At 41.7% G+C, this 11,854-nt stretch overlaps 1 protein-coding gene and 1 non-coding gene across 3 annotated transcripts; both read right to left on the reverse strand.

Moving 5' to 3' along the window:
* Positions 1-128: 128 nt before the first annotated feature.
* Positions 129-10,838, reverse strand: polr3e (polymerase (RNA) III (DNA directed) polypeptide E). Of its 2 annotated transcripts, none has more exons than XM_020106792.2 (21): positions 10,675-10,838; positions 9,767-9,883; positions 9,334-9,384; positions 9,130-9,207; positions 8,917-9,032; positions 8,482-8,564; positions 8,066-8,173; positions 7,393-7,442; positions 7,173-7,292; positions 6,873-6,958; positions 6,621-6,665; positions 6,429-6,520; positions 6,013-6,133; positions 5,658-5,739; positions 5,502-5,561; positions 4,974-5,131; positions 4,813-4,874; positions 4,259-4,710; positions 1,928-2,005; positions 1,575-1,697; positions 129-1,495 (listed from the first exon to the last, which is right to left on the reverse strand). In XM_020106792.2, exons 2-21 carry the CDS (start codon positions 9,803-9,805, stop codon positions 1,439-1,441), a joined length of 2,061 nt encoding a protein of 686 aa, XP_019962351.1. In that variant the 5' UTR covers positions 9,806-9,883; positions 10,675-10,838; the 3' UTR covers positions 129-1,438. The 2 variants fall into 2 exon arrangements, with proteins under 2 accessions (XP_019962351.1, XP_019962352.1); XM_020106793.2 differs by lacking the exon at positions 10,675-10,838 and adding an exon at positions 10,514-10,639.
* A 921-nt stretch (positions 10,839-11,759) lies between these two features.
* On the reverse strand, positions 11,760-11,841 carry trnal-aag (transfer RNA leucine (anticodon AAG)). The gene has a single exon. It is a non-coding gene; the product is annotated as a tRNA-Leu (tRNA).
* Between the last annotated feature and the right edge of the window lie 13 nt (positions 11,842-11,854).

Below are 11,854 nucleotides of genomic sequence, written 5' to 3' on the forward strand. Positions count from 1 at the left end.
TCTGTAATAAAATTGAAGACATTCCCTCATGAAGTTCTTGAAATATTGTGTTCACAAGAGAGGGACTGGCAGTAGCAAAGAAATTATATAAAAATAAAAAGTGTATAAAGGCTATAATGACGTCAAAATAACACTTGACATGTTTATTGAGCAAAGTAACAAACCAATGCAAAGAAAATAATACAGCTTTCATTTGCTGATGCAGGAAATCCTAACTTTAGCCTGATGTGAACACTTGAGGATCAGATTTACAGTCTAAATGTCTTCAGTCAAACTAAAAACATTCTGGTTCCTCTAATTCATCATATGAACAAGTGGGAGTTTGTCTCGATCGCTTTGAGGTAGAGGCACTTCAGATGGAGGCTCCGGATAGCAGCGCATGTTGATATACCAGTGTATCCATGGCAACAACACTTCCATCGCCCAAACAACGCTCCAAAGACATCCATTCTTCTTTTCTTTTTTTAGCATGCACCCAAATTAAATCTTAGAGAGATTTATGACAAAACTTTAATATTGGCTCTCATCAAATCAGTCACGTGATTGCCTCTCACAAAGAAAACATCTCTGCATTCAACAAAGAAAAAAATCCTCATTGGCAAGTGTTTCATTCACTTCTTCTCAAATTTAACATTAGACTAAATAATTCAGGAACATGGAAAAAGCTACATTTGATGCAGCAGTTTCCAGCTCCGTCAGTGCCCAAAAAGAAATAAGTGATTTCAGTTGAATATGATGAGAATAAGGATTTTAGGGACTTTTTGCATCCTTTTTCTCCCTCCCTCCCTTTTGTTGACTTGAGTTTGGCAACGTTTTCCCAAATTTTGCTTTAACACAAATGATTTACATCATCCTCGCTTAAAGCTCACTTTTCCCATGTGTGTATCGATGGTGAAGATCCATCAAAAAGGAGTTAATTTAAGGGATAAAAAAAATGTAAGAATTAATGTTTTCTACCCAGAAGGCCTAAAACAATGTTTGCTTCGTTGACAATTCTCCATGGTGACATTTAATCAAGTAAAATATATTTAGCTGTGGTTTGTTTCCATGGTAAACATGCCCCTGATCTGGTAAAATCTTAATTCAAAAATAAGGGTCATAAATCTACAGATAAACTGTTTACGCATCTGGCTATTTCTTTATTGTTGTATATTTATTATTGTATATTTATTATTTGCCCTCAGTGTCTCCAGCTGTGAGTATGTGAGGAGCTTCAGTTCACCATCAGAGTGCTCGCTCTAACGTTTCAGACGAAACGAGAAAAGTTTAGAGTTCTGAGCAGAGCCAACAGCTGAAATCTTTGTCTTCCAGTCAGCCGCCCGGCCTCAGAGCTGGGCAAGCTGCGATTGGCTCTCGTCCCTCTTACTGCCCTCCCACTGGACACCCGGGAGAGGATTTCATTGGTTGTCGGTGAACCGCAGGGGGCAGGATGTCAGTGTCAAGACTGAATCGTTCCCTTGAGGTACCACATCCCTGCGTGGCTGATGCAGCACTCCTGGAACCAGAGGATGAGTTACATGTGAAAAAAGAATCCATTAAAAAAGGCGAGCATTAACTCTCATCACTAATCTCACCTTGAGCAGCCGGTCGATGTCCGCCTTAGGTACGTCTCCAAACTCCTGTGTCAGTCGCACTTGTATCATGTTCCTCCTGATGCGGTAATTCTTTGTAAACACTTCAAACAGCAGCCGGCGGTGCTACAGAAAAAAGAATCAATTAAAAACATTGTGAGAGCCCATGTTCAAATGTTTCCAGCTGAAATTATAAACAGAAAAAGAAACTTGAGGTGAAAATCCCCACCCAGGCTACAGACTGAAACCTGCTGCATGTGCTTTCTGAAATTCAGGTAAAAATCAGCAATCATTGAAAGACAAGAAGGATGTTGAGAAGGATGTTATGATATGAGCGATGTTATGAGGGAGTTTACCGTGTCAAAGTCTTCACCAGTTTCCCACAAACCGAACACCTTCTGTTCATCAGTTGCTGCTATGGTCTGAGCAGGAAACTAAAGTTAGAAGGAAAAGAGCAAAGTGACAAAAGATGTTACCCAGGTCGTTCAAATCTCTAAAGCTGCTTTCACCAGTGTCGATCTGCTGTATACAAAAACAGATGATTTCCACAGCAGAACATATACATATATATATATATATATATATATATATATATACACACACACACACACACACACACACACACACACACACACACACACATATATGCAACTTCCTGTATCTTGGTTCAACCCTTGTCTGAAAGCTCTTCAGATTTCTGTAGTTGTTGTGAACATGTGTGACCGGGGAATCTCCTGCTGCATTCTTCATATGTGAAATGGAAACTCTTAGAGAAACTCTGGACCTAATTGTGTAGATGTTTTACAGAAATCATTTCTGAAAAAGGCTTAAACCTGCTCAGACACAAGCTCAGTCCTCCTCCATCCTCTGTCAACATGCACACGCAAATAAAGATCCGCACAATGTACACAAAGCATTCATCTTCATTAAACGTCTGATTTAAGCATGCGAGTGCCTGAGTATTTAATATGTTGCTTCTATGTCCTGTAAATATGTCTTTGACTTTTTAAACAAGTTACAAATTGTTAAAAATCTTCAACATTTCCCTCAGACACGTAATTAGTCTATTTAATTTGTTGTCCACAAGAGCAGGTCGACCCCCAGACGACTCAACACTAACCGCATTATACCAGGGTTTACCCTCCAGACACGACCCACCGACTCAAAACTGATCTATAAACCACCAGACATCCAGACAATATTGTTAACGGTGACACAGAAGAGAAGTTATCTGACTCCAGATCTGCCTGCGTTTGCAAGTGACGTTGCAGATTAACCCCCTCCTTCAGCAGTAATGAGCTTTGCTTGGAGGCCAATAATCTGTTGCATAATAAATATGGCACCCGGCCAGTCCCTGCCCTACAGCGGCTGAAATCCTCTCATGTCGAGGATAGAGATGGGATAAAGCCTAAGCCAGGACAGGGCTGGTCCTGGCAGGAGACCTGGCTGCTTAATGAAACAAATGTGTGGGGCACGGACCAACCGGCTCTCTGCCCTACGAGCAAACACCACACCAAGAAAAACACAAGGAGACTAATGACAGAACACAACTGACTAAATAAAGCCTACAAACAGCCACCTTAGTCCAAACCCAGAGGGCACAGCAGGTATCAGGTGGCTGCTGGGACTTCAGTGCAACTTGAGAACCACTTTGCTTCAATGCACTTTTTCCTTTACAAGCATCGAAGTGCTGCTGAGAAAATCAACCGTTAAAGTCGTTATTTCTAGTGAGAAATCTGATAGCTGTGCTCAAGCTCCCAGGAAGAAGAAAAAAACTTGACTCTACACAGCTTCCAATCCAAGACAAAGAGGATATGTAATCCGTGCACCTCAAAACCCGACAGGGAGGTAACACAGGGGAACATTTAATTCTGCTTCCTCCTGGGTCTTTGCTCTGTGCTTGTCTGAACAAAAGTTAAACCATGCATGTTTGAAAAGTCCCAGCTCAACAGCACATGATGAGACGTCATCATTCTCTCTTTGCGGCTTCAGTCTGCTCAGTTAGGTTCTGTTGCTCTACTTTCCAGTGACTTGCTTCATGTACAAACAGTGGATGTGGTCACCGCACCAACTTCCTGTTGTTATGTGTGATCTCTGCACTCACTTGTGTATTCTGCTGTCCTGTGTTTGTAAATCATAATCTGTCATTCATGCAAATAACCCATTTGTGTACATTACCACATAAAAAAAAATAAAAAAAATCATGCATTGTCCTGACAAATAAGAAAAATACAATTTTGAAAGCTGGAACAAGGGAATACTTGTTGCTTTTGCCAAAAAAATATGTGTTGAAATCGTCAAAAACAAGCGTTTCATGCAAACTGAATGTGTTTAGACTGGAGTGCAGCTCTGGCCACAACTTTCAATCTGAAACTACCCAAACTCCAGAGCAAACTAACCGAGCCCGACCCGAACACAACAGACATTTTTATGTAAGAACTTGATTCAAGCTCAACGTTGTTCTCCATAACAGGCACAATCACGTTGGATGGGCTACTGATATAGCCCATCCAACGTGATTGAACCTGACCTGAAGCGGAATATCATTTTAAGCTTGGTGTCTGAACCTGACCCAACCACACAGACGGAGAAAGAGAAAGGAAAACAGGAGCATCCGGTGCGATTTTGAGTTTAACATCCAAAAAGCTTGTGAATCTTTCACTTTGTTTCCCTGCCTGGATACTCACAGGCACCATTATCTGTTTGCAGCGGCAGAGCAGCATGGCGTCCTGCAGCACGTGGTCCGAGACGGATTGGAAGACACTCCATCCTGCTGGCATGGAAGCCAGGTGGAGGTTAAACAGCCTCTTTAGCTCGTTCAGCGTCAGTACAAAATGCTTCCTGAAAGTCTTTGTAACAAAGTCCTGCAGCTCTGGGGACGGCGTGTTGCCGTTAGTGTGATCGAAGTTGGGGGAGGTGGTGCTGGGGTAACCATTTACAGAACCGTTGGGGAGGGAAGAGGAGGGCGGGGAGGTAGTGTCCATGGGTTCGTCTTCCTTGTCGCTGACAGGTTCCTGTTTGATGTGGACGGCGCTTCCTGCCCTTTTGGTGTCCAGGTCCTTCTGGAGGGACGAAATGTTTTCATGCGCTCGCTCCGTTGCCATCTTCAGCCGCTCCTCACCAGTGACATGAACAGGCTCTGGAAACACACATCAGCTCATGTTAAATCAATCTCTGCTGAATATTTAACGTGCTATCCAATATAATAAGTTGACTGTTACAAATACAAGTGGGTACAAACCTGACTGAGGAGAATTCTTTGGCATAAAGTCTTCTTTAGAGAAGTTAAAGACCTTTTCCAACCTTTAAAAAAAAGAGATGGTACAAATTAGTCTCAATAAAGAATCAATTATCTTCCAAGAGAAATGTTTTACTCTCCTGCTGCTTCTGAGTGTAGCCTACTTGCTCTGGATGCCAAGCCACAGCATGTGTTGCCTGTGGTCGACATCTGGGTGTTTCTTAATGAAGTCAGCGTCGGTCGGCAGCAGGAACTCCCAGCCCCGGTTGATCCGAGGTGTTGCCACATGCTCCAGGAACTCCTTCACATCCTCCGGAGGAAGCTGATGCAGACGGAAAGAAGGAAGGACGTGTTAGTTCTGTTTACCTGAATGAACTGAATCATTTGCTGCCTCAGGGTGACAGATGCAAACAAGAGCGTGTTGTGTGTGCTTGAATGTTCGAAGAGGATTCCAGCTCTGCATCTAAGCAAATGTGACAGACTGTGGTGTTACTGAGCATCTCATCTTGTTTTTGTTAATGTCAAACTCTCACTATGAATTCTACATTGACAGTTCTGTAAACAAGATGCCTGCCAACTTTATCCTGTACCTGATGAGATGTTGTGATGCTCTTTAAGATAATTCTCTCTCGGGCCACCTTTATTTATTTCTACTTATGTAAATTTGGTATTTTGTTCATGCTGCTTCTTACTTTGATGATGGATGCAATTTCCTTCCTCATCACAGAGCGCTGCAGAGTGAACCTCCACATCTACAATGAAAGCAACAGCGTCAGATCAAAACTGAGAACAAAAAACTTATACTCTCATTGGTTTAATTTGGAGAAGTTCAGTAGACGACAGCTCACCACAAAGTCTCTGCCCCGACAGAGCACCTCAGCAGGGACGCCACTGTGAGGACTGCACGTGTTTTTAGGATACAGAACATCACTGAGGAAAAAGAAGCAATATTACAAAGATATCACTCAGCTGCCAGATCAGTGTCTAATGTGAAAAGATTAAATGCAAAATATAAAAAACACAGGCTTGCATGTTATTGGGCAGCAATGCTCTGCAGGGTTGTGTTAGGTGTAACTTTAAATTGTCATTTTGAAATCTAAATTCAATCTGTGTATTAGTCTGCAAAGGAAAAATTGGACGAACTCTTCTATATACTTTTCTCGTACACGAGGATCCTGTTTTACTAAAGCTGCTTGGTCTCACCTCTTGACAACCCAGTTCCCCTGAACCAGCAACGCCACCTGTTGGATGCAGCGCAACACTGCGGTTGAGTCTGTGCCAGAGGCGAGGAGGCCCATGAGGTTAGCGAACGGCATCACCTTGACTGTCGGAGGAAAGGCAACAAATCTTTAAATTAAATTGTGTTATTTGATGCAGTGTGTGTGGATCAATATTGTGATTTAAAGAACTCTGCATTCGGTAACTCTGTAGCCGAGGAAGATAATTTGATGTTTTAAACTGTTTCCCACCTCGTCTGGGACAAACCAAGACAACTCTGGAAACAGTAACTGATTTGTTACTAATCTGCTGTTCAAATTGAAATCAGAAGGCACATGTGACTTCTCTGTGCTGCCACAATTTTTTTCCCTTTTATGACCAGTTTAACCATGTTAACCTACCATTCTTCATCAAGGTCTTGACTTGCTCTCCCAGCGGCAGAGTACGCAGCTGAGCCATGGAGAGCACATTACTGGGCCCAACAGGTTTCACACTAACGTACAGAAGAGGAGATTTAAGTAATGATTCATTTCTGTAGCAGTCAACCAGTTTAAAATATAATCTCTTTCTCATGAAGACAGTGGAAAACTTACACTTTTTCCTCAGCGAGAGGGGGCATCAGCATGGCCAGGTACTCCCTGAGGAAAGAAGAGAAATGAGTCAGGGAAGACGTGAGCAGAACTAGAACAACTGACCATTGGACATTCACTCCAAACCACACACATAATATTATCAATCAGAACAAACAAGCAGTGTGGTAGTGAAAATACACCTGTTGTGTTGCCAAATTAAAATGAATATGGTACAGACAGCAACTACAATAATTCTAGATTTATTATACTCACTTGGGAGTTTTGACCAGTTCCGAGTTCTCAGAGGCGTCGACTGACTGACAGAAGAGGTACTGCCTTTCATGATCTGACCGACTATCCTGAATTTAAATAACACGTCAAAGACAAAAGTGATGTGAAGAAAGATTCATGATCAGATCTCAGCATAAGTCAGAAGCAACATCTTTCATTGTGTTTGGATTTTGGTGAAGGTGAACAGATATGTTCTCGGTATAAGCTGACAGTTAAAGTTTAATACACATTAAGTTACCAAACTGAGAACTGTAGTAACCTAACAAAAAGTGCATCCCCTACCTTGACACCATGGTAGTGCAGGTGAACCCAGGGCTCCTCTGCCTGCTTCTTCTGAAGGAACTCGTAGGACTGGATCCTCCTCTGACGTGCCTGCTCTGACTCAGGGCGAGCAAACCTCACCTGGAGTGGAACGCGTGCATGAAAACTCAGAAATTGTGGCCATTCGTGGGCACATAAAGTGTGAGTGATTGTGTGTTGACGTGTGTGCACAAGTTCTCACCGTGATGGCCTTGACGTCTTCCTCAGCTTCATCCTGGGAGGAGTCTCCACCTGCAGACAGAAAACAGTCGTGTCCGACTTTAATCTGGTAACGCAAGGTACTAAGATCATTTTCAAAACTGATGAAAGATTTAAGCTCAGAACTCGTTTTCTTCTAAAAAAATCTAGTAAAAAAAGTTATAAAACAAAAAACAGATCAACAAGCCAAAACACAAATTGTAAGATGTATTGTAGGGATTCAGATTGGAACTGTAGATCATGAATCTGCTAATTAATTAATTTTGTCTATAAAATGTCATAAAACAGTGAAAATGTCTATTCAATTCTTCCAGCGTACGTTGTGATCTATTTAAATGTTTTGATTTTAGTGAACTAGTCCAAAACCAAAAATATATTTAGATTCAAAAAAAGTAAACGACTCAGATTTGAGAATCTGGACACAGAAAAAAATATTTTTGCTTTAAAATAGCTGCAGATTAATCAGCTCTGTCAATAGTTGGATATTGTATATTTTTATATTGATTTCTGTTGTGTATTTTGATTTATTTAAAATAGGACAAGAGAGTTAATTAATCACAGTTTTAAAAACATAAAATACAATCTTGAATATTGTTACAAGCAAAAATCTACACTGATCTCACATAATAATACGATTTTGGAGAAAAGATTCACACCTTCATTGGCTGCCTCCCTCTCCCTGGTTTTGTTATCAGCCTTGTCCAGGTAAGAGAAGCTGGGTCTCATCTGGAGGATTCCTGTCAGAGGTGTGATGTGAAGCTCACCTAATGACATAAACAATAAAATAGTCACAAACCACATCCTGGTATTGATCTGTAATAATGTGACTGATTTTGTTCTCATGTTAATGAGTCAGGAAGTGTTGACACATTTCGTTATCTTGAACCTAAACACACAACAGACATGTGTAGAGCAACTTAGCACGTGAAGATAAGAAAGGTAACAGTGAGAACGGTTCACATGGACTCTGTGAACATGAGTGACCTTTGTGTATTTACAAGACGCAGCACTGAGGTCAGACCAAGCAAAACACACGCACAGCGCTACAGAAACACTGGTTATTAGATCAGACCTTTGCGAAACACGGCAGCAGCGTATCGGGAGGTGTTGGTGGTGGCTTGGATGGACGAGAAAGTCTGTTTGTCCATCATTTTCCTGGAGATTAAAGAGTACACCAATTAATTATTCAGCTTCACTTCTAAAGAAAAGTCAATCGAAACTTCACTTCAATGAAATACTGCCAGTGTAAAGATGTTTGAGGGAAAAGTTGTATGTTTCGGAAATTTCACTGATGTTTTCTAGTTGAGGACCAGATGTGACAACTGTATCGCTCTCATGTCCGAATAGTAAATATAAATCGATTGTAGGGCTGTAAATTGTTCATCAAAATTTGATCATTCATTTGAAGGTGTGGGGGGAAGTTCATCCATCTCTATAGATGTCAAACTATTCCTGAACACAAGCAGCCAACACACAGAGTTAACTACAGGTTTAACAATAGACCTACACTGAATACGTGTTGGTTTCATCGAAAGTTGTGCCATCCACGTTCAGAGCTATTTGTTCTCCCTTGCTCCGACAGTAGTTTGGACTCATTGTGTTGATGGCCATTTCCAACTCCACCTGTACAGTGATTAACAAACACGTTACAGCCACTTTCAGATGAATAAAGATTTTCCTACACTGATGACATGTAAAGTAAGAAAAGAGCCTCTTGTACCCTTTGCTGCTTGGGTTTGATCTTAGCCATCAAGTGGTTAACATCGTCATAAGTCATGGTGGATGGTCGGACAGGGTACTGTGTCAGAAAACAATGAAGGTGATCAGTAAATCATGACATAATTATTCAATCACAGTATAGATAAGAAGAGTCAAGATTAAGGGAGTCGCACTCATAAGCATTAACAGCAACAAAGAGACTAACCTGCAAAAGATACAGCTTGTCTGCGAGGCTTTTGGCGAGATACACATCAATCTAAGAGAAACAGAAAGGTTCAAAGTTATTCTCTGACTGATGTGAGGAGCCTTTATGACAAAGCATCGCAGTCCGTGGATTAAAGTTGCTCTTCAATGATTTTATGTTTCAACCAGTTAAAGTTAGATCCTCATAGACTGGTTTAACATGGTTTATTTTGCTGCAGCACTGACAGACAAAAATAAAGAAATAATATTGTGTAATAATACTTTGTATTTGTGTTAATGATGAACATCCAGTGAAATATTGTGTTTGTGGACGACGATGGTGGGAAACAGTAAGCTTTGTCAAACTTCAGGTACAAGGCCTGCATTTATTAGCAGAACAAACTCAATGTGGATTAGAATATGTCATCAGCTTTATCCTCAGCCTGTAGACATACCTCTTCTATAATGGGGTCATCATCATCCCCGCTGGCCATATTGACGCGAGCAGAGCGAGGAGGGGAGAGGAGGAGATGAAAGAGGAGGGGAGCGGCAGCAGATTTACAACATCCAACCTGGAAATAGACAAAATGTTTAATAATGAGGATTTATTCTACACACGCATGAACACAGTGGATGGAAACAAAGGAAACAGGTGAAAAGCAGCTGTACTGGTAACAAGAACAAAGTGATGCTGCAAAGTCACATCAGACTTGCTCAGATTTATAGGGAGTTTCAGGATGTCAGCCTTCAGGAAGATCTTGAAGTAAAATGGTTATTTTAAAATAAACCCTTTGCAGAGAGTGAATAAGTAAATTACTACAATGCGCTGACAAGAAAGACCAGAGTCATGCAGCCTGTCAGGAGGTGCCACCACTGACAGCCAGGTACAACTCACATGATGCAACACGATGTAAATCCTCATAGAACAGCTGCTCCTCATGTAAACACTTCCTAATAAACGGTGAAAGCTCCAGACTCCAAACCAGACTCCATTAGAGTTATTACACGCCATTATTCCTAAAGAGAAGCAGTTGATTCTGGCTAACCTGGCTTCATTAGCATGCTAGCATCAAACCCTCCAGCCACTTGTCGAGGGCCCGGGCGCTACACTGCGGCTTAAATTCACATTTCTGCACAAAAGATTTTTTTTTAAACCACGTGCGTGTGTAAAAGAAAGCAGGACAGACAGCGACAACACTTACGGTAAACAGACGTGCGGCGAATGAAGCTAGCTAACAGGCTACAAACTAGGCTAGCTAACTTTAACCGTGCATTAGCACAGACTAGCTGGTGGAAATAACAGACAGCCCCGTGCCCGGGTCTGGTTTAACCGGTGAGTCCTCATGAACTGGCAACACCTCACCTGCTCGCTTCACCGTGGAGGAGCGGCTATCTCATCCGTGTGAGGGCAGCAGCTTGTGGGGGGTCTAGCACGGGCAGAGGAGGCGAGCTGCTGGAGTCTGTACCATGTTTGACTGAGCTCCACACGCAGACACGTGGGGAGGAGCCGAGGCCCATGATGCACAGCGGCTCCACAGTGCAGTGGTCTGCTACATTATGGAGGACCAGATATGACTTAAGTATAAATAAATAAATGTATACATACATACATACATGCATAAATAAATGTATAAATACATACATAAATAAATTAGTAAATAAATAAATACATGTCTTACATTTATTTCCACATTTATTTATTTCCATATTTATTTATTTATACATTTATTTATTTATGAATTTCTGTGTCCGTATGCTAATGAGAAAGGCGGTCCTAACCTCAGTCTCATGCAGGATTGGTCACAGGAGTGTGATGATCCAGTTCTACTGCTTCTGCCTGTCAGTACCATAGACTGTATAGTTGTGTCAGTTCACAGTTAAAAGTTTATTTATTGGGCTGATGTTTAAATGAGTCTCATAAACTCTGGAACCAAACAAACACTGAGTTACTTCATATACTGATCACTGATGATAACTAGTGATGGTGTTAGTTAGTTATAGTGGAGCAGCTCAGGGTGGAGGAGGACACAGAATGAACTAGTGATGGTGTTAGTTAGTTATAGTGGAGCAGCTCAGGGAGGAGGAGGAAACAGAATGAACTAGTGATGGTGTTAGTTAGTTATAGTGGAGCAGCTCAGGGAGGAGGAGGAAACAGAATGAACTAGTGATGGTGTTAGTTAGTTATAGTGGAGCAGCTCAGGGAGGAGGAGGACACAGAATGAACTAGTGATGGTGTTAGTTAGTTATAGTGGAGCAGCTCAGGGAGGAGGAGGACGCAGAAACTCCAGCTCAATACAAACCAACTGCAGCTTCTGCTCTGATCATGAAGAGGCTGATCACTGATTATGAACATATATTTCCTGATTTATGTATTTATACGTTTATACTTAAATCACTTATGTTCATACACAAAATTAAATCTAAGTCACGGTGAAGGAAAAAATGGGATGGCAGCGGTGGGATTCGAACCCACGCCCCCGAAGAGACTGGAGCCTTAATCCAGCGCCTTAGACCGCTCGGCCACGCTACCTGTTCGAAGTCAC

Source organism: Paralichthys olivaceus, chromosome 21, assembly GCF_024713975.1.
Source record: "Paralichthys olivaceus isolate ysfri-2021 chromosome 21, ASM2471397v2, whole genome shotgun sequence".
NCBI classification, from domain to species: Eukaryota; Metazoa; Chordata; class Actinopteri; order Pleuronectiformes; family Paralichthyidae; genus Paralichthys; species Paralichthys olivaceus.

Coding starts and splice junctions, on each gene's coding strand:
- polr3e (XM_020106792.2), bottom strand. CDS start 9,805: ATGGCCAGCGGGGATGATGATGACCCCATTATAGAAGAG. Junction 6,134..6,428: donor CAAGACCTTGATGAAGAATG/GTAGGTTAACAT, acceptor TTCCTCCGACAG/TCAAGGTGATGCCGTTCGCT. Junction 5,132..5,501: donor AAATTGCATCCATCATCAAA/GTAAGAAGCAGC, acceptor CGTCTGCATCAG/CTTCCTCCGGAGGATGTGAA.